The sequence below is a fragment of the Trichosurus vulpecula genome, chromosome 1 (assembly GCF_011100635.1).
Source record: "Trichosurus vulpecula isolate mTriVul1 chromosome 1, mTriVul1.pri, whole genome shotgun sequence".
Lineage (NCBI taxonomy): Eukaryota > Metazoa > Chordata > Mammalia > Diprotodontia > Phalangeridae > Trichosurus > Trichosurus vulpecula.
Window position 1 is genome coordinate 363,435,752 of NC_050573.1, and position 20,477 is coordinate 363,456,228.

The window sequence follows — 20,477 nt, forward strand, 5'->3', positions numbered from 1 at the left end:
AATACAAATAAATAAAAATAGTTTGAACCTTTAAGAATCAAACACACTTTGAGGGAGTCTCAAAATGGAGAGGGGAAAGGCATTTCTGGTATACATACTGATATGGTTACCTCTATATTTTCACTTTAAAAGATGAGAACTCCAGTTTACTCCTTTCTGTATAGTAGGGGGAGGTGAAGGAGGGAAAGGAACAGGCATTTACAAGAGAGGTAAAATGGAATAAAAATGGAATGGGCAGAACTTGAGCACTGATTAGATTTGGGGGCAGGGTTTGAGAGAGAATGAAGAGCCAAGGATGACAGGTTGTAAGCCTAGGTTATTACAGCTCAGCAGTGATGGAGATGTTATGAAGAGAGGAGGGTTTTGGGGAAAAGATGATGAGTTTAGTTATAGACCTGTTGAATTTCAGATGGGATATTTGGTTCAATAGGTCCAATAGGCATTTGGAGATGTAAACCTGGAGGTCAGCAAAGGGGTTAGGGCCGGATAAGTAGATTTGAGAATCATCAGCATAGAGATGATGATTGAATCCATGGTTGCTGATGGGATTACCAAGTGAAATCTTATAATGGGCAAAGATAAGTGGACCCCAGAAAGAATCTTGTGGAACAGGAAAGACTAGGATGAAGATCCAACAAAAGAGATTAAGAAGATGATCGTTAAGGTCCCTTCCCTGTCTCTGAAGGACCCTGTGCCTCAGAGTCCTGGGAACCTTCTCACTCCACCAGCCTTGCTCTCATGTGACTGATTCTGAGCCATTGTACAGAGCAGCGACTCTTTTGGAGAAAGGTCATCACCAACACTAGCCAACAGCCACCAATGGACAGGTAATCCCAGAATACTGCAAATAGTGGTTCCCCAACAGACCATCAACACTGTTTCCAGCCTATCCTTACAGCCACTGACTAGAGGACCAACCCCTGTAGAGAGTCAATCTGGTTAGCTACCTTTGCAGGTGCTATAGGCCCTGCCTTCGCAACAGACACAACGACTAAAGACAGAAAAAAGTTCCTTCCATAATAGTCCTTGGCACCATCGATGGTTCAACATCATAAATGGATGTGATTTTATCAATGGAAATGAAACTGAAGAATTTCATTTTTAAGAATCTCCCATCCTTGGCTGACTTCCCCTGAAACATGTTAGTACAGGAGATCTTACCTATCTTTCTTTTGAACTTTTTGATCTAAGGTACATTTCAGACTATGCCCATCTTGCTTTTCTTCTTTATCACAAACTAGAATGGAATGATTATTTTCCCCCAAGGACTCCATTATTTCCATCCTAAAAGCCAGTTCCTACCTGTTAGTGAGAATCAAATTCAGAATAAAATTTCCCCTTGTTGGCTCTTCCACCTGTTGAAAAATGAAATTATCATTACTTTTGGCAGATTTCCAGAAGATATCCAGTCTCCCATCACTGATATATCATGCCTCTGTACTGGGCTTGTGATCTATGTCCCAAACTCTTCATGTATTTCCTCTTTCTGTTCAGGTAGCCTACAGCATACTCCATTGACAAAATTACTTGTGACTTTCCCTCCTTTGACCTTCACCCTTAATGCCTTTTCCTTCTATTTCTGGATTTCCTCACATGAGTATGTCTTCTTAAAATGCATTGCTATTCTATTGTACCTTTTTCCCCCATCCTGTTCCTTTTGAATAAGATATATGCATCCAGAGCCATAGTTCAATCATAGGCTTCCTCCCACTAAGTTTCTATGAAACCAGTAAGGTCAGATTGTCCCCTTGCATGAAGATCTCTAGTTCATCTTGTTTGTTGCTGTTCTTTTGGGCATTTGTATCTAGATATTTGGGTTTTATTGCTGCCTCCTTTTTTGAAATTTGGGAACTGTGAATTTCAAGGTATATAAAATGGTATTCATCTTCCTTCTTCATTGCTGCTCTCTATAACATCTAATTTAGGGCATATGCACAAGGAATCTTCTATTTTTCCCCACCTTTTTAAAGTTTTAAATCCTTTTGATCAGATTTGCAAGACACCTTCCAACTACATTCTTACCAGCCTTTGTTATGTGTGCTCCATCTTTGGCCAGGAATCTGTCAATTCTGTGTTGTAAGCCATGGTCCTGAAATCCAAATCCCGTTCTCAGACACCACTTTGTTAGCCAGCTGTTCACTTACCATCTGCATCTCTTACCTTAAATGGGCACAATAGTGAGGAAACACCAACTGTGCCCCGATGGTCTCCCAAGACTTCACAGTCTTGGCAGTATGTCTTAGATTCTTTTTGGGAGTGTGATTTATGTCCATGTGAATCATTATAAGTAGATAATTGCCATGTATTTTGATAAGTTTTGGGGGAAGTTCCCAATCATGTCTTGGTTATATACTCCGTGAAGATAACAGAATGCTTTATTTATCAAGAACACAAATGGCTGCCCCAGTAGCCCTGAACCAGGAATTACCATCTATTACTAGTCTTTTCTTCTTTCTCTGCTATGATATGATGTGGTTCTATTATATTAGTAACGGGAGCACAAACAGCTTTTTCTTCAGAGCATCCAGCTCTCTTCTTAGGAAGAACCTCAAATCTGTTTTTAAGCCCTAATTGTACACATTTGCTTTTTCCTATCATGTCCTTAGAAGGAACACATCTCCTTTCCCCAACCTCTGAACTCTTTCTTTTCCATCAAAACCTTACCTCTATTTTAGGAACTCTTCCTTTTTTCTAACAGCCTCCATTTTGGAAAGGTGTTGTTCATTTAGTGCTTTCACTTTCTCCTTCAGGAGAAAGATCTGCATCACAAATAGCAGGAATACAAACATCATGCCCTTGATTGAAGTCACTGCATAACTACCCCTATTCTCCATAATGGTTGAGATGTTCAGCCATGTTTCCTGAAACAACTTGTGGATATTTGTATTTTAACCATAAATATTTAGCTAAAACACTCTAAAGACAATGTCACTCAATTTCCTTTCTTCATAGGCACAGGGACACCTATGCTCCTTCTGCAATGTTGTGCCTCTTATCTATTTTACCAATTTGCCTCACACATCATTATCAATTTACTTAATTCTCTAATATTTCCACTTAACTTTTCTTAATTACCTTCCTTGTCTTTTCAGCCACCTTATCGTTATCCTTCTTGAGTCTACCTCTTTGGGTTCTATTCTCTGATTTTCTTGCCTCTGCTTACTTTACTCTTACTTTATAGTATTTTTATTGTTTTGTTTTGTCATCTCCTCCTTTTCCTCTTCCTTCTTTTTCTCCTCCTCCTTCTCCTCCTCCTTTATCTTCATCATCAATGGCAAAGCCTTTCATGATTTACAGAGTTCAGTCTCTAGCTGAGGTGGTGATTAAAGGACTTATTTCCCGTAAGTCAATAGATAGATTCATAACTTTGAAAGCATGTAATTTTTACTTTATCAATGTAGTAACTCAGTATGCAAAGTGAGGGATGTTGTAGGAGAAAGTAAAAGTATTAAATAAGCAGACCCTCAAATTTGCCAGAGGGAGCGATGAGTGTTTCTTATCATGTAGGATAATTCCATGTATAGCTGTTTCTACTCATTTTTATTCTTATTGTTTAAACGAGTCCTATATCAGTCAGTGATATAGGTATGACTGTTCATATCGTTTTAATTTATCTTGACTGTGCATTTTAAAGTATTACAAAATATAAAAGAGCTTCCATTTTAAATGAGCATATGTTAAAATAATATGATTAGTGTTTCCTAAAATGAGTTTCAGTGAAGGGGGATGGGAAGCTTCTTTTACCCAGACTAGATCTATCCCTTCACATAATTGAATCTAGCCTGCAGGTATCGTTTATGACTAGCAGCAAAAACACAACATGCTTTTAAATGTCTTTGGTGATAATAATCCTAACATGCCACAAGATGGGGATAGTATCTTGTGACGGTAGAAAGCTCTTTTTTTCTTCAAAATTAATTGTGCCCTGTTTCCCTCATCTCCCCCACCCCAATTAAAACATATTAGTAAGAACAGCAGTAATAATAACTGGTTTTATTTCAGAACTTTGTAATTTACAAAATATTTCCCAAAAAAGCATTCACTATAAGTCAGACACAGTGCCAGACTCTGGGGTTACAAGTACAAGCAAGCAAGATGGTCCCTGCTCTCAAGAAGCTTATTATGTTCTAACGAGGGAAGCCCATAGTTAAAGGAGAGCTGGAGAGACAGAGGCAGGGAACCAGGCATTGTTGGGTCGTGAGTTAAAATGGTCCAGGAAGTTGATCAAAGTTCTGGATTCTTGAAGGATAAAGGGAAAGTTCACCTATCAGAAAGCAGAGTGGTTCCAGGTGTGGGGTCCAAGTTTCTGCTAGGGAAGAAGTAGGGATGATGCCCAATGAGCCAGGAATCAGGGTTTGATGATGGAGGGAAAGTGAGCAAGAAACTTTGACCCAGGCAAAATGAAGCGAGTTTATCTAACACAGTCCTATGGAGATAGGCAGCTCTGACACAGGGGAAAAGACCATTGCTTTGCAATGCTCTGGCTTTCAAAACTCTTTGCTGTCGAGGTAAACTGTGTGCCTTGGGGCAAAGTGCTTAACCTTTCTGTTTCTTCATCACTAAAATGATGGGGTTGTGCTCCATGATCCCCCCCAAAAATCTAAATTTAAATTTAGCTCTAAATCTAAGATCCTCTGATCCTAAGTATTATGTTAGCCCAATTTTACAAATAAGGAAACTGAAGTTGGAGTTTAAGTGACTTTCCCAAGTTCATTCAACTAGTAAGTGGCAGAATTGGTCTTCTGATCCTAGTTAGGTCCAGTGCTTTGTTTTTTAACTATACCACCCTGCCAATAGATAGGTATAATTTCCAATTAAGATGAGGAAAAGGAAGGATTACACATATACATGTGTATATATATATATATATACACACACACACACACATATACATACACACGTGTGTGTGTGTGTGTGTGTGTGTGTGTGTGTGTACAGATCTTAGGGGTAGAGCTGGGAGGAAAAGAACAAAAATATAACCATACACACACACACACACACACACACACACACACACACACACAGATATAGATATAGATATCTGTGCTTGCAAAACTCAGGAAGAAATTAAAATACCAATTTAAATAACACAATCTGGCAATGTTTACTCCTATAAAAATATATATGGTTGTTCTTTTCCCCCAGCTCTACACATAAGAGCTATATTAGTAAACGATGCTGTGGCATAGTAAAAAGAGGCTAAAGGGTCATAGGTGCTGAGTGCAAATTCCAGCTCTGCCACTTAATCCCTGTTTGACCTCGAGCATCCATCTCAGTTTCCTCACCTGTAAAATGAGGGAAATGGACAAAATAGCCTCCAAGGGCATTTCCTGCTCTAAATCTATGATCCCAAGTTAGACCATTGCCTCTGATGGGTTCAGCAAACACTTAGGGTCCATTTCTACAGCTCTATATAGTGTGAAGACTGTGATGTTTGAAAGTGATTGTTTTCCTATCTCATGGTAGGTAACCTTTGGGTCCGAGACACCTGTAGCATGAAAAGCCTGGACTAACTTCTGGGAGTTTGTGCACTTGGCACTACCCAGAAATATGGGAAATATACCCACTGAACAACCTCAAGCTTCCCCTCTTACAAAGCTCAAATAACATGAAATGGATAATGCTGAGAATATTATTGAGGATAGAATGTTAGGCCAATGGAGTGCGTTCTCCTAGGGAGAACGTGAAATGACATGCCCAGAACAACTGAAAATTAAATGCCCCTGTAACTGGAGAACATTTTAGGAGAGGGTATCCTAGAGATGGAAAGTACTGCTGGCCCTCGTAGCAAACATGCTTTTACCTTAGAGTAGAAGGGCTTTGGAAGAACCCTTTCCTACACAAGCATAATATAGGTACCTGTCAGGACAAGGCCAGCAGTGAAGTTCTGGGAAGCAGCCAGGTTATTTCCCATTAAAGCATTTAAAGGCTTAAAGTTCATAATAATAGTACATCTTCTAGAGAAGAAGGATGGAATCCAGGCCTGGGCTTGCTGCTTTTATTTTCCCCAATCTTGCTAGCTATTCTTATTTTCCCCAATTTACCTGAAACTAATTCCCTAAAGCAAAAAAAAAAAAAATTAAAATTTCAACTTTTATTCCACATGTTCCCTAATCCCCCAACCTTATAATTGTTGGTAATGAGCTCTAGAGTTTAACTCTGTTCCCAGCCAAGTTGCAAAAGAATAAGTTGAGAATCTCCTATTACAGACACATTATTTTCCTACCCATAAAATATCTTCTACTATAGTATGGGATGTAATTATCATGGAGACTCACCAATTTCTGAAACTACATCTTGGTGGGGTTTTTTTTTGCTATTCCCTTCTACACTTTCTCAGTTTAATGAACTGATATTAATTAGGTTCACAAGACCATAGATCTAGAACTGGAAGAAAATATCAAGTTCAGTTCCTTCATTTTACAGATGAAAAAACTGATGGTCAGAATGTTTAAGTGACCTGCTCAAATTCCCATAGGTAGTAAGTAATAGAGCCAAGATTTGAACTCGGGTTCCATGACTCCAACCTCTTGCTACTGAACCACGTTGCCTCCTGTTTGAGCAGGTATGCTGTGTTGGAGAGAGCACTTGCATTGATGAGATCACAGATCCATGAAAGTATGAAAGTATGCTAATTAAGTTTTCTAAGGAAAAAAAGCAAAAGACCACTCTCCCTTCTCTATGTATCTATACCTAGGTGGGCTTTGCCCATATGGTCTCTTTCAAGAGACCAATGCTGTGAAAAAAATTAAATATTCTTAGTTAGAAAATATTAGTTCAGATACCCTTCCCATCTTCCATTTAGTTTTGTCCCTCCTATCCCTTCTTTTAGACTCTCTTACCACCTTCTAAAGTGGATGAAGTAGAATCCAAACTAATAAAATCATAGCTCCAGCAATCAATCAGTCCACAGAAATTTATTAAGCACTTGTGACAAACTAGAGAATACAAAGAAAAAGCAACAATCGTCTCTGCCTCCAAGGAGCTTCAAAGTAAAGTAGTCTTTCCTTTCCTTCATATTATCAAGTCCCTTTTCTTTGCCTCTCTTAAGTACCTAGTGCCCAAATCCTGATCTCTACCTATACCAGGGGTTCTCAACCTTTTTTCTGTGCTATAGATCCTTTTGGCAGCCTAGCGACACTGATGGACCCTCTTTTTAATTCGTAAGATAAAATATACAGGACTACACAAGAGACCGGTTGAACTGAAATGCAATAAAAATGTTTTTTTTTTAATCAGTTTCACAGACTTCAATTTAATAATCCTTGGCCTATACTAGGCACCTCCAAAATTTCTTTTCGATCTTTTCCACACACCCCCATTTCACTTATTAAAACTGTTCCCCTCAGTAAATTTCCTCATACCTTCCTCAAGTAGGTGTGAAGAAAGCTGACTAGGTAATTTTCACTAAAGTGTGAATGACCAACAGTCTCCTCCTAGTTAACACTACGAAGGTTAACAAATAACTGTTAATATACATGAATTTCTATTTATTGGGAATTCAGAAAATGTGAAGGAGAAACTTTGAGTTAGTAAGGCAGGTTTGTTTCATTTAAATCGTGGAGAATGGAAAAGTGTTGGAAAATAGCAGGTTGGGAGGACCCTGGAAAAATGAACCATAGGATGAAGATATGGATGTGGAGGTATGATGCAGAAAACCCAGCAAAACAGTCAGACCTTATAACCACAATCAAGAAAGGTGTCATTGGGTTCAGGGTATATCAATTTTCTCCGCTTTGCAAATAAACTGAGATCTAAAAATATCCCCCGGACAGGAAACAGGCGATTCAAAGTAAAGAAAAGATTTTAAAGTAGGAAATAAGTAGGACTTTAATTCTAGCTGTCAGACTAAGCTGAAATAATGCAAATCAGCTTTGGGGAGAGGTGACATCTTTCATTCAGGGACCACGGCTGCTAATGAGATTCAGCTCAGTCACCTAGATCACCAGCAATGAAGAGTCTAACCAACTTTAGCATCTGGCTAGTTAGCCGGTTTCAGGCAAACCAAACAAGATAGAGTATATAGGTCAGGGGACCTGTTTAGGGACCTCAAGATGTGGAAAAATGGATTCCTTTATGGAAAAGAAGAGCTTTGCAGAACCAATGCAGGATGACTTGAGAGCAAAGGAATGGATCTAGAAATGGTAGAACTAACTGAATGTGACCAAGTACTTGTGTGTGTGTATTTGTGTGTGTGTGTGTGTGTGTGTGTGTGTGTTAAAACTCCGTAAATGGAGCTTCATTGGCCCGTGATTAACTATGTCTCAAAGTCAAAGCTTGAAACTCAGAAGAGAAAGGAGCCTCCCCTTCAAGCTTCATATTGAATTTAATTTCTCTTTCCAGTTCCGCCTAGTGGTGAAGACTGCCCTGAAGTTACTGCTGGTGTTTGTGGAGTACACTGAATCAAATGCACCCCTTTTAATTCAGGCTGTCTCCTCAGTCGATACAGAAAGAGGTAAGGTGTTTTCTTGTTGCTAAGAATTTGATTGAGAAACAACATTTTAATGAGAGAGACTTGACACAATATTTCAAGCTGCACATTTTTTGGATGGAGGGGTAAGGCACATTGCAATCGAACATCAGATCATCTCCTTTATGTGACTCAGTAGAGAGAAGCATTTTCCTCTTCTTTTAGAGTGAGGACACTAGGTAGCTTTGAGGAAAGAGTTATTCAGAGCTATGGTTCTAAGCTTCTGTGTCCCAGGTCTTCTGGAGTATGGGGGGAGGAGTTATTGAAAAGAACACTCAGATCCATGTGCCTACCAAATATTATCGTTTCAGTCTTTATTTAACTCCAACAGCTGTCAATAAAATTCATTTTGTTGATAACTTTTGTTTTTATATCATTTTCATTTTTAAATACATTCCTGTCTCCATCTCCAACCGAACAAGCCAGACCTTATAACAAATTAAATAAGAAATAGTTAAAAAATAAAAATAAAAAGGCGCTTCAATAAAAGCAAGTAATATAACAATTGTGACTGACAGTACACTGCAATATTTTAAAAAAAAAAAAACTTTCCTTCTTGAAAAAGTTCAGAACCATTGGTCCAGCGGCTGAAGAATCAAGTGGAATAGGACAGATTGAGAATGGCCAAGGTCATGAGTGTAGACAGATTCGTGAGATCAGGCAAAGGCCAAGGCTCTGAACATTAGGTACAGAGCAAAAAGGCCAGTAGTCTATGAGAAGGACTGGGTCTTAACTGGGGGTCTAGAGGAAATCGGAGGCAACTAAGAAGAATTTGAGGACCGCTGGGCTAATAAGGTTAAAGGACCACTGATGGTAGAATAGTCTAGAATATCTATCTAAAGGGTTTGGTAGGTGCTACAAAGTGCTTAGGGATTAGGGAAGTCTCTTGGATAGTTTTTTACTCAATCTTCAATCCTTGGGATGAGTTCCTTTTAGGCAGAAAGTTCAGAGTTTGATTAAAACCTGAAGTTAGCTTTTCCTCCTGAAAGCTAGTTGACTACACAAAGGTCAATGGACAGAAGACTATCAATCTAATAAATCTGAAATTGAGTGAAACGATCTTTTCACTAGGAGTACCACCACATGGCCTCTCAAAATGAGTACCAAGAGACCAACTGCCAGAAGACCAGCAGAAAAGGAGAACAACCTCTCTGGGACTTAACTATGGCCCAAGTCAATTCCACTTCTTCTAGAGCGGAGAATTTTTTTTGTAAATAGTTTTAAAATTTTTTTCCAATTACATGTAAAGATTGTTTTCAACATTCATTTTATAAGATTTTTAAGTTCCAAATTTTTCTCCTTCTCTCCCTTCCTTCCCTCCTCCCCAAGATGGCAAGCAATCTGTTATAGGTTACACATGTGCAATCATGTTAAATATATGTCCACATTAGTCATGTTGTGAAGGAAGAAACAGAATAAAAGGGAAAAAAAATCACAAAAAAACAAAAAAAACCAAAAAAAAATGAAAATAGTATGCTTCAATCCACATTCATACACATAGTTCTTTCTCTGGATGTGGAGAGCATTTTCCATCATGAGTCTTTTGGAGTTGTCTTGGATCACTGTATTGCTGAGAAGAGCTAAGTTAGTCATAGTTGATCATTTTACATTGTTGCCGTTACTGTGTACAATGTTATCCTGGTTCTGCTCACTTCATTCAGCATCAGTTCATGTAAGTCTTTCCAGATTTTTCTGAAATCCAGCTGCTTATTTCTCATAGCACATTCATATACCATAACTTGTTCAGCCATTCCCCAATTGATAGGCTTTCCCTCAATTTCTAGTTCTTTGCCATCACAAAAAGAGCCGCTATAAATATTTTTGTACATGTAGGTCCTTTTGCCCTTTTTATGATCTCTTTGGGGTACAGACCTAGAAGTGGTATTGCTGGAGCAAGGGGTATGCACAGTTTTATAGCTCTTTGGGCATAGTAGAACAGAGAATCTGAAACTCTCAGCAGGTCTTATGATTTTTGAGAAATACTGCTAAACCCTTAGAAATCAACGTAAGCAGGTCAGCTAGGAATATAGAAAATCCACTCAATGTAAGCAGATCAGCTAGGAATGTAGAAAATCCACTCCAAAAGTTCATGTGGTGTTGGTGCCTAACCTATGGTAGAACATTCCAAGCTCATATTGGTCTGATCAGCCTCAGTCAGACACACTATAACTTGATTCTAACATAGTGAGGCCATTTTGGTCCTCCTTGAGAACAAAGAACAACCAAACTAACCATCATCACACAAGAGTTGAGGCTTAAACCTCAGAATTCTTCTTTTTTTGCCTTGGCCATTTCATCTTTTTTTAAATTTTATTTTTAATTTATGGAATAAAACAAAGCAGTTCCATACCGTAGTATAACAAAAAAAGATTAAACATGAAACTGAAAATCTATTATATACAATTTGCTATTCCTTTTAAATATGTGATAAAGTTATCAGGTAACTTTCTTTTTCCCCCTTGTTTTCCTTCCTTCTCCTCCATTCTAGAGATGGCTACCATTAGACACAAATAGGTATATACATATACATACATATATATATATATATATATATATACATATATATATATATTTCATTCATACCTCTATTTATCAGTTCTTTCTCTGGATGTAGATAGCATCTTTCTTCATATGTCCTTTATAGTTAATTTGGGTCTTTATAATAGTCAAAGTGATTTGTTGCTCAGTCATTCTTAAAACAATATTGCTGTTACCGTATACAATGTTCTCTTGGTTCTGCTCATTTAGTTCTTCATTAGAACCTTAATCTCCTTAATCTAGGTTGGAGGCTCTAGCCACTGTACCACACTGCATCTCTATGATTAACTCTGATCTTCTGCCTGTCTTCCAAAAGCTTCCTAGGAGAGGAAATACTATTAAGGTCATTCAAGGCAAGATTCCTGCCCCTTGCCCTGGGGATTATTGGCTTTGAGTGTTAATATCCTTGTAAATTATCTGTATATTCAATCTGTTTAGGCTTGAAACCTTTCCTTAACAGTGCAACATATTTTCACACACACACACACACACACACTTATTTATTTATTTATTTTGCTTACCCAAAATCATCTGCATGTAATGTTCTTGCTCTTCGAAGCTTCTTGAAAACCATGGGGAGGGGGGAAAGGGGAAAAAAGGAAAATTATATGATAATTTTATTATATATTTAAAAGGAATAACAGGTTGTATGTAATAGGCTTACAGTTTCACGTACAGTCATCTTTTTTCATTCTACTATGTTATGAAAATTCTTATTTTATTTCATAAATTAAAATAAATAGAATTTTAAAAAAAAGAAAGTAGGAGAAAGGATACACAAGACAACATGTTGTGATGGACAAAGACAGGGATGGGAGTTGGGGGACCTGGTTCCAGTCCTAACACTTTCCTTTATTGTATGATTTGGAACAAGTTAAGGCAACATGGTACATGGAAAAATCTTTGGCTTTGGAGGCAGAGGACATGAATTCAAAGCTCACCTCTGATACTACCTTGGGAGAATCCTATTTTCCCCTTTTCTAAGATGAGAGACCTTCTTAGAACTCAGTTTCCTTATTTGTAAGATGAAGGGATTGGACTGTTTAGCCTCCAAGTTCCCTTCCAGCTCTAGCTCTTGGCTCTTAGGAGTTTGAGATGTTGGCAGGATGACCTAGCAGAGCTGTCCTGGAGGCAGTTGGAAGTGTTAAACTGGAAATTGGGTTGGTCCTAGTGTCATGCCCATAGAAGAGATAGCTGAAGTCATTAAAATGGTTAAAGCCGCTGGAGAGATCATGGGGAGAATACTGCAGAAGTACTGACATGCCAAATGTGTTTATAAAAGCCAGCATGCAAAATGCATCTATAAAATGTGGACGCCAAAAGGAAAGAAGACAACGTCAATGCTTTTCTTTTAAAGAAAAAAAAAAACAACCCACTAATCTGCAGTCATTTTGGTCATTACATGGTCTCACATTAGAATAAAAATGCTTAGAGAGGAATTGTAGGAATAAAGAATTGCCGCATTGGATCTGACCCATGGCCCATTAAGCCAGGATTCCATTGCCAGCAGAGGCCTGGAAGGCCTAGTTGACTTGAAAGGTTAGTTGTTTCCCAACTTTATTTTAGTGGTTGTTTAGTGAACCTAATTGGAACCCATTTGTAATTCTTCTCTCTACCACTGCTTAGGGTAATGAGCATCATAAGTTCATTACTTTCTTTGTGAAGTAGAATTTCTTTTATTTGTCCTGAATTTACCACACTCAAGTTTCAACCTAGTATTTTGTGATTTCATGAACAAATCTCTGTTCTTTCTACCCATTTTATTAGTTACCAGTTTTGTGGATTTCTACCATATCCCTTCTCTTAGTTTTTGCTTTTACATATTGAAGACCCTTATCTTTTTAGTCTGTCCTCATACAGTAGACCCCTATCTGTTCTAAGTCTTCTTTTCTGGACTTCGTTTTCTTTAAAAAAAAAAATGGGGAGGGGCAGCAAAGGGGCGCAGTGGATAGAGTACCGGCCCAGGAGTCAGGAGGATCTGAGTTCAAATCTGGCCTCTGACACTTGACACTAACTGTGTGACTCTGGGCAAGTCACTTAACCCTGATTGCCAAAAATAAAGGGGGAGGGATTAGCCACATGATTTCCTTGATGTGAGGAATTCCCATGGTAGAAATTTCTACCACAGATATAGATCAGCATCTGGTCTAAAATTTATAGATGTGAAAAATGACCTGGGACACCATAGGGTCAAGCAACTTGCCCAGGGTCACACTGCCAATATGTGTCAAATGCAGAATTTGAACCTAGGTCTTTCTTACTCTTATGGTTCTCATTACCCTAAGAGGTGATGTAGGCAAGAATTAGGAATGGATTCCAAATGAGTTTGAACAAATGCTTGAATGACAGAGCCCTAAAGAGTTACTCAGAGAAATTGGGAAATGGCTAACCTCTACCCACTATACCACACTGTCTCTCATAGTTCCATTACACTTTTTTAAAAATTTATTTTATTCAGAATTTAAGAAATAAAACAAGCATTTCCATGACATAGTAGAAAGGAAAAAATATGATTGCACGTGAAACTGCAAATCTGCTATGTACAACTTGCTATTCATTTTAAATATACATTCAAGTTATATATAACTCTTTCCTTTTTTCCTTCCCTCTTCCTTCTCCTCCCCAGAGATGGCTACCATTAGACACAAATATGTGTATCATTCTATACATACTTCTATTTATCAGTTTTTTCTCTGGATGCAGATAGCATCATCCTTCATGTGTCCTTTTGTAGTTAATTTGGGAATTTATCATAGTCAAGATGACTTAGTCTCTCAAAGTTGTTGTTAAAAGAATGTTACTGTATACAGTGTTCTCTTGGTTCTGCTCATTTTGCTCTTTGTTATTTTGTGCAAGTTTATACACATTTTTCTAAAATCACTGAGCTCATCATTTCTTATTGCACAGTAGTATTCCATCATGATCATATACCACAGCTTGTTCAGCCAAAGAATGCATGCAGCATTTGGAACAATGCCCAAAGAGCCATCAAACTGTGCATACTCTTTGACCCAGCAATATCACTACTAGGTGGGTGCCCCAAAGTGATCAAAGAAAAAGGAAAAAGACCTATATGTGCAAAAATATTTATAGATGCTCTTTTTGTGGTAGCAAAGAATTGGAAATTGAGGGGGTGTTCATCAATTGGGGAATAGCTGGATAAGTATCACAGATATATCACAGACATATGATTTTGATGAACTATATTGATATATATATATATATATATTGCTATAAGAAATGACAAGAAGGATGATCTCAGAAAAATTTTGTAAAATGAAGTGAGTAAAACCAGAAGACATTGTACATAGTAACAACAATATTTTAACCATGATCAGCTGTGAAAGAGTTAGCTGCTCTGATCAATAAAATAATCCATGACAATTCCAGAGGACTTATGATGAAAAATGGTATCCACCTACAGAGAGATAACTGATGAGCTCTAAGTGCAGACTGAAGCATATTTTTTCACTTTATTTATTTTTCTTGTTTTTATTTTTAAATATGGCTGATATGTTTAGCATGAGTTCATGTATAATGGGTATTATGTTTCTTGCCTTTTCAATAGCTGAGGGCAGAGCTATGGGGAGGGAGAGAATTTGGAACTCAAAATTTAAATAGGAATATTAAAAAGTAGCTAACATAATTTAAATTTTTTTAAAAGAATGCATATGGTATTTTAAGCCTCAAACATTTTCCAGGTAATGAGATGCATATTCATAAATACAGATTTTTTTATGAGAGTGTAATGATATTTTCTACTTTGTTTTTAATTCTCAATATTTTGTTGGCTTTTTTGACTACACATTGAACTAATGTACTCAGGAAACAATATACAATAACTATTAGGTTTTACCTAAGGGCCTCTGAGGCATTTTATCTAAAGCAGCATCTGGACAGTTACTGGAATGCTTGACTTGGATTCATGGGAGCCTAGAATCAAGCTGCTGCCTCTGGCACATATCTGCTACTTATGAAGATGGACATGGGTGATTTATCCTTGTAAGCTTGTTGCCTAATCTGTAAAGTGGAGATAATAATACCTGTGGTACCTATAGCTGGCTCAAATGAGATAATATGAATAAAATACTTCACAATCCCTCAAGCACTCTAGAAATATCAGTAATTTTCCTGTAATTCATTTTATATATCAGGTAGGTCCTGATTCATGCAAACAAAGAATCCCCTGAAGTGGTCACATTGCAGTCTGATGTTCACTGTTCAAAGTTATAATTATGTTAAAAATGGTAAATGGTTCCAGCCCAGTAGAAATATGCAGTGTGAATTCGAATAATGCAACCTCTTCAGGGGATTTGTTATTAGCAGTAATGAGGATCTGGGTATATGGTTTAGATTTGTAGATTTGTGTTTATCCTGTGGTCTTTGCTCTTAATTTATTTGCCCCTTGTCTGCCCAGGCACAGATTCACCAAGTCTACCCATTGTTTTGTCCCCTCAGCTTAGCCATTCACTACCCACTAGAGTTGATTATTGTCATCCAGAAACTTAGAAATTTCACTGAACATGTTGACCTTCATTTCATTTATACAAGTTAAATAAAACAAGTCATTATATTTTTTCCTTAGAAACATTCAGAATTGGACTCATTTGTTTCAGGCTTTGTTTCTGGGATCTTTTCATGTGACTCAATTTTTAAAAAGTTCTTTGGTATGGAACCCTGTCAAAAGCTTTTCCAGAGTTCAAGTAGATTATAACCATCATTTCTCCTTTATATGAATGACCATTTTTGTCTTTTCTTTATGCCTTTCCAGTTTTAGGTTCAGGGAAAATTGTTTAATAGGAAATTTTTAAAAATAGAGCAAATCTATTATGTTCACAAAAATAATACCAACTGTGAGGATAATTATTTTAAATATTTGTTTCCCCAGAACATTTAAAAAAATTACTCATTGTGGTTGTCTGCTAAATAGGAAGGTTTAAAATGTCCATTTCTCTTGAAGGAGCAATTACTGTTGCTGAAATTTTTCAAATAGCTTATCATAATTTCAATAAGCCATCCAACTTTTCAAATTTGTGGTCTGTAATTCCACCACCCCATTGCCCACAAACTTCTTTGACTCTTGTAATCTGCCTTTTGTCCACTCTGTTCTACTGAAATTGTTCATTAAGAAGTCATCAGTAACCAAAACCAGTGGCCTTTTCTCAGTTCATGTATTCTTGGCTTCTCTGACACATTTGGTATGATTGTTCACCTACTTGTTCTTGAAAGTCTCTCCTCTTTTTGTCTGTACTTTGCCCTTTCCTACTTCTCCCCATATTTCTCTGACCAGTAATTCTTTGTTTTCTTCCGTGGTCCCTCTTCTCGAACACTAATTAAATTCAACCATTCCTCAAGATGCGGTCCTTGGTTGTCTTCTCTTCCTTCTTTGCATATCTTTCTTTGGCATTTTCATCCATTCCTACAGCTTCAACTGTATCCATTATGCCAGTGACTCTCAAATCTCTATCTCCAACCTAAACCTCTTTCGCTACCTCTGGTCCCACATTTTCATCTGCCTACTAAATGGGATGTTCTCTCAATGTTTCAAATTCATTATTTCTAAAACCCAAACTCTTAATCATGTCCTCAAAACCAGTTTTTCCTTCTGACTTTCTTGTCTCATTTCATTTTAACATAAATTTATCAGATAGATGCCTATTGTGTGCAAAGTGGTAGTACCCACAATTCTTTCAATCATCCAAGTATAGCATCTCTTCTTTGCTTCACACATTTAGGTGCCAAGTTCCATTTCATTTCACATCTCATGAATCTATTCCTTCCTTTCTATTTCTGCTGCCACTACCCTAGCTCATACTCTTATCAGATCACATTGAGATTATTTCAATAGCTTCTGAATTGGTCTCTCTGCCTTCATTGTTTTAACCTTTTAATTCATTCTAAGTAGTGACCTTCAGAGTAATATTCCAAAACTCCAATTTAATTATCTTTGCTCTCTGTTCAAAAACCTTTAGTGGTTCCTATTACCTATTGGACAAAATTCAAACTTCTTAGCTTGGCTTTCAGGGGCCTCCATGACTTAGCAACAACACTCCACCTCTGCTGTTGACTACCATTTTTTTTTTATTTGTAAAATGAGAGAGTTAGACTAAATGACCCTATCTATAATTTTTCCAGCTTTATTTCCTGTTGAGCCCTTACAAGAATTCTGAATTCCACCCAACCTAGATGATGTACCATTTACCAGGCATGCGTTGCATTTTTCACCTCCAAACTTTTACTCATTTTGTTTTATTTGACACTAATAAGAGTTTGAACCTGATGAACGCCCTATTCTCCTTTACTTTACAGTAAGGGTAGGGGTGGGAAGGGGATTTGTGCAAAATATTAAAGTCCCTGTTCTCTATGCAGAAGTAAGGAGAAATCTCTTCTGGGCAGTCCAGTCTAGAATTCTGAATGCAATTTCCCATGAAAAACTCATATATGGCAGTTAGTTTCTATAATACTAATAATATAATACTTTATTTAAGGAAAATTAGTTAAATAGCATTTTGTGGGCAGGACAAGTATAGTGTAGTTTCTAGGGCTAAAATTCATTCTGAGTTCCAAACATGACTTCCAAATGAACTTTTGAGAGAGGACCCATCTTAATGTTGGGAGTCACATATTCTAATGGGGTAGATTCTTGACATTCTCAGGGGTTTTGTGTTCTCACTAGCTATGTAAACCAACCAAAGTCTCTAAACCTATAATGATTATAGTAATTACCTCATAGGCTTGTTGTGAGGATCAAATGAGATAATGTATGTGTTTCAATATGCTTCTTATGTTTCTTACTTATATAAGCCATAAAACCCTACTCCCCATTCCCTTCCTAACTAGTCAACCAGAGTTTTTAAAAAAATTCCCAGCATTCCAGCCACAGGCCACCCACCCTCTACCTCTTCCTCACCTTTCTAAGTGTAGTCTATAAAGGTTCATTGAGACAAAAAAGTCACCATGGCCTGGTGAACTAAACTGTGAATATTTGAAACCACTAATGACCAACCTCCAGAGGACCAAACCCTGTTTTTAAATGCTACCATGTGCAGTGCATCCCAATTTAAGCCAATTTAGATACTTTCCAGGCCTCTATTTCAGGGGACAAGGGCATAACAATATATAATGTCTGAAAGTGGTAGCTTTTAGTAGTGGTATGTTAGTCCGAGGGAAGTGGGGAACCATGGGAACTCTGCAACCCACAGAGCTGGCACACTCATTAATGTGTTATTGTCTGTTAGTTTTCAAAAGCACCTGAGGTAGGAAAGGAATTCAGATTATTTTAGAACCTACCACAGGGCAAAATCAAGGTGGAAAAGAAGAGAGGATTATAGTCCAAGGAAAGAGTGACAGAAACTTGGAAGAAAGGGGAGGAGAAGTGATCGTGTTTTCCTCTGCAAAATTTCTAAAGTAAATCAAGAATTTGGGTCCTTACAGTTATTTTATATCAGCCTCCCAGAGGGGCAAATAGATTGGTCAAAGGAAACAGAAAGCTCTGTTGGAGGACTCATTTTAGATTATTCAAATGTCAGGTCACTAAGAAATCAGTAGCTCCACCCCTTTTTGGAAATTCTAGGCTTTGTAAACAAACAGAACCATTAAATAAATAATGAGTCCCTAAAAAGAAAAAAAGAAAAGAACAGTCCCAGAGGAAATGAAACCCTCTGAGAATGCTCTCTTCACACCTGCTCCCCACCCCCCAAAAAAGAGAGAGAAAAGAAAAATTTAGCCAGCTTCAAAGGAAAAGTTAATTTTATGACTCCAGCTAGGGGGGAAACAAATTGGGGAGCAGGGAGTGCAATACACATGAGAAAGGGCAAAAGCAAAGTGGTCAGAGTACAAAGTAGAGACTCATGAAATATCTGCTGAATAAATGAGTGAAGAATAGAGAGAGAGGGAGGGAGGAAGAAAAGGAAAAGGAAACCCACTCATTTTAATTAGTTTGACTTTTTTTAAAGTAAGAAGCAGAAGTGAAAAAATTATTTGACTTAGTCTTTAGCACTTCCGGATGGCTAACACATTTTACTAGGATTTTCCCTTTTTTGTTTGTTTTGTGTCTTTAATCATTTTTATCTGTCTGTGGGTTACTGTGCCCCCTCAGAAGTTAGTGCTGCCTATTAATGACCCTCACTGTACTTAGTTTAGACACATTGTGATGCCAGTTTGTACTATAGGCCATTCTGTTGTGGTAGATTTTGTCAGAGCTTTCCTTGCATTGGCATGATTTTAAAAAACCCAGGGTTGCCTCCATGCTACCATGATGTAGTAAGGTAAGAATCTGTGTTGGTTCTTTTTTGAGGGACAGGGCAGGACAATGCATAGAAAACATTATTATTGCCAAATATACAAGGAAAATGAGGTAACCAGCTGGTCAGTCACATACTGGGAATAAGAGAAAAAAGATGTTCAGTTGAATGTTACATTGATACCTTTGAAATATTAAAAGAATTGTAGAAAGGCTTCTGATTCTTTGTAAAGTTTACATTTCAGTAATACGTGAGTAAGCTCCATGAGAGCAGGGCCTTTCATATAGTAAGTAGGCTCTTATAAAATCTGGTTGGATTGAACTGGGCTGGATTTTCAATAGCTAGGAAAAGAAGAATCCCACTGAATGAGAAGATATGGAGAGGTTTCAACCTACACCATTGAATGAAATACTATACCAATGGAATCAGAGAGCCAAAATGTTTATTTTGTTTGTCTGTTTCATGTAGGAATGACAGGAGATAAAGAATAATAATGCATCCCCGGGGGAACACATGCATCTAGGTGGCATGGTGGTTGGCACATAGTAGGTGCTTGATAAATGTTGATTATAATAAATGTTGATAGTGATTAGAGCACAAACTTGGAGTCAGGAAATCCTGTGTTGGAATTCTGCCTCACATACTTATTGGCCATGTGATAGCGGTGGTGGTGGTGAGAATCACTTAACTTTACTGTGTCTAAGTTTACTTATTTGTAAATTAAGGAGGCTGGACTTGATGGGCCCTGAAGTTCCATCCAAAGTCCTGTTCAATCCTATTCTAGGTCACCAGAGAGAGTCTATTTCTTCCTTCCATAGGTTTCTTCAGTGAATCCAGTGAATTGTTTGCAATCCCCTTCTTTCCAGAGCAGACAAGCCCTTTTCGTTAACCTATAAGATCTTGGTTATCAGATGTAAGACAGACCAGACGCAATGGCTTCTTCTGGAATTTTAATCATAAATCGTGGAGCTCACTAATTAGGTTCAGCACTGCTTTTGAAGAAATGCCATTTTTCATTCAAATGTAAGGCGATGAGATATGACATAATTCTTAAACATGTGTACCACACATGATTAACAGAAAAAAAATCATAATTCAGCTCTCCATCCAAGTGATCCCATCTGTGATTCCAGCTCTAGAATATCTCCACATGCACAACAAAGTACAAAGCAGCATGGAAGCCAGTGAATGCAAGAAATCAGACTATAATGTCATTATTATTTATA

General features: G+C 37.6%; 1 protein-coding gene across 6 annotated transcripts in view; it reads left to right on the top strand.

Annotated features, from left to right (window-relative positions):
* The window catches only part of FHOD3 (formin homology 2 domain containing 3), a 726,388-nt gene that overhangs the window by 472,040 nt on the left and 233,871 nt on the right, over positions 1–20,477 (top strand). For all 6 annotated transcript variants that reach the window (XM_036756241.1, XM_036756258.1, XM_036756249.1 and 3 more), the window contains one exon: positions 8,344–8,455. In XM_036756241.1, the coding sequence (XP_036612136.1) occupies positions 8,344–8,455 (112 nt within the window). The remainder of the gene's footprint in view (positions 1–8,343; positions 8,456–20,477) is intronic.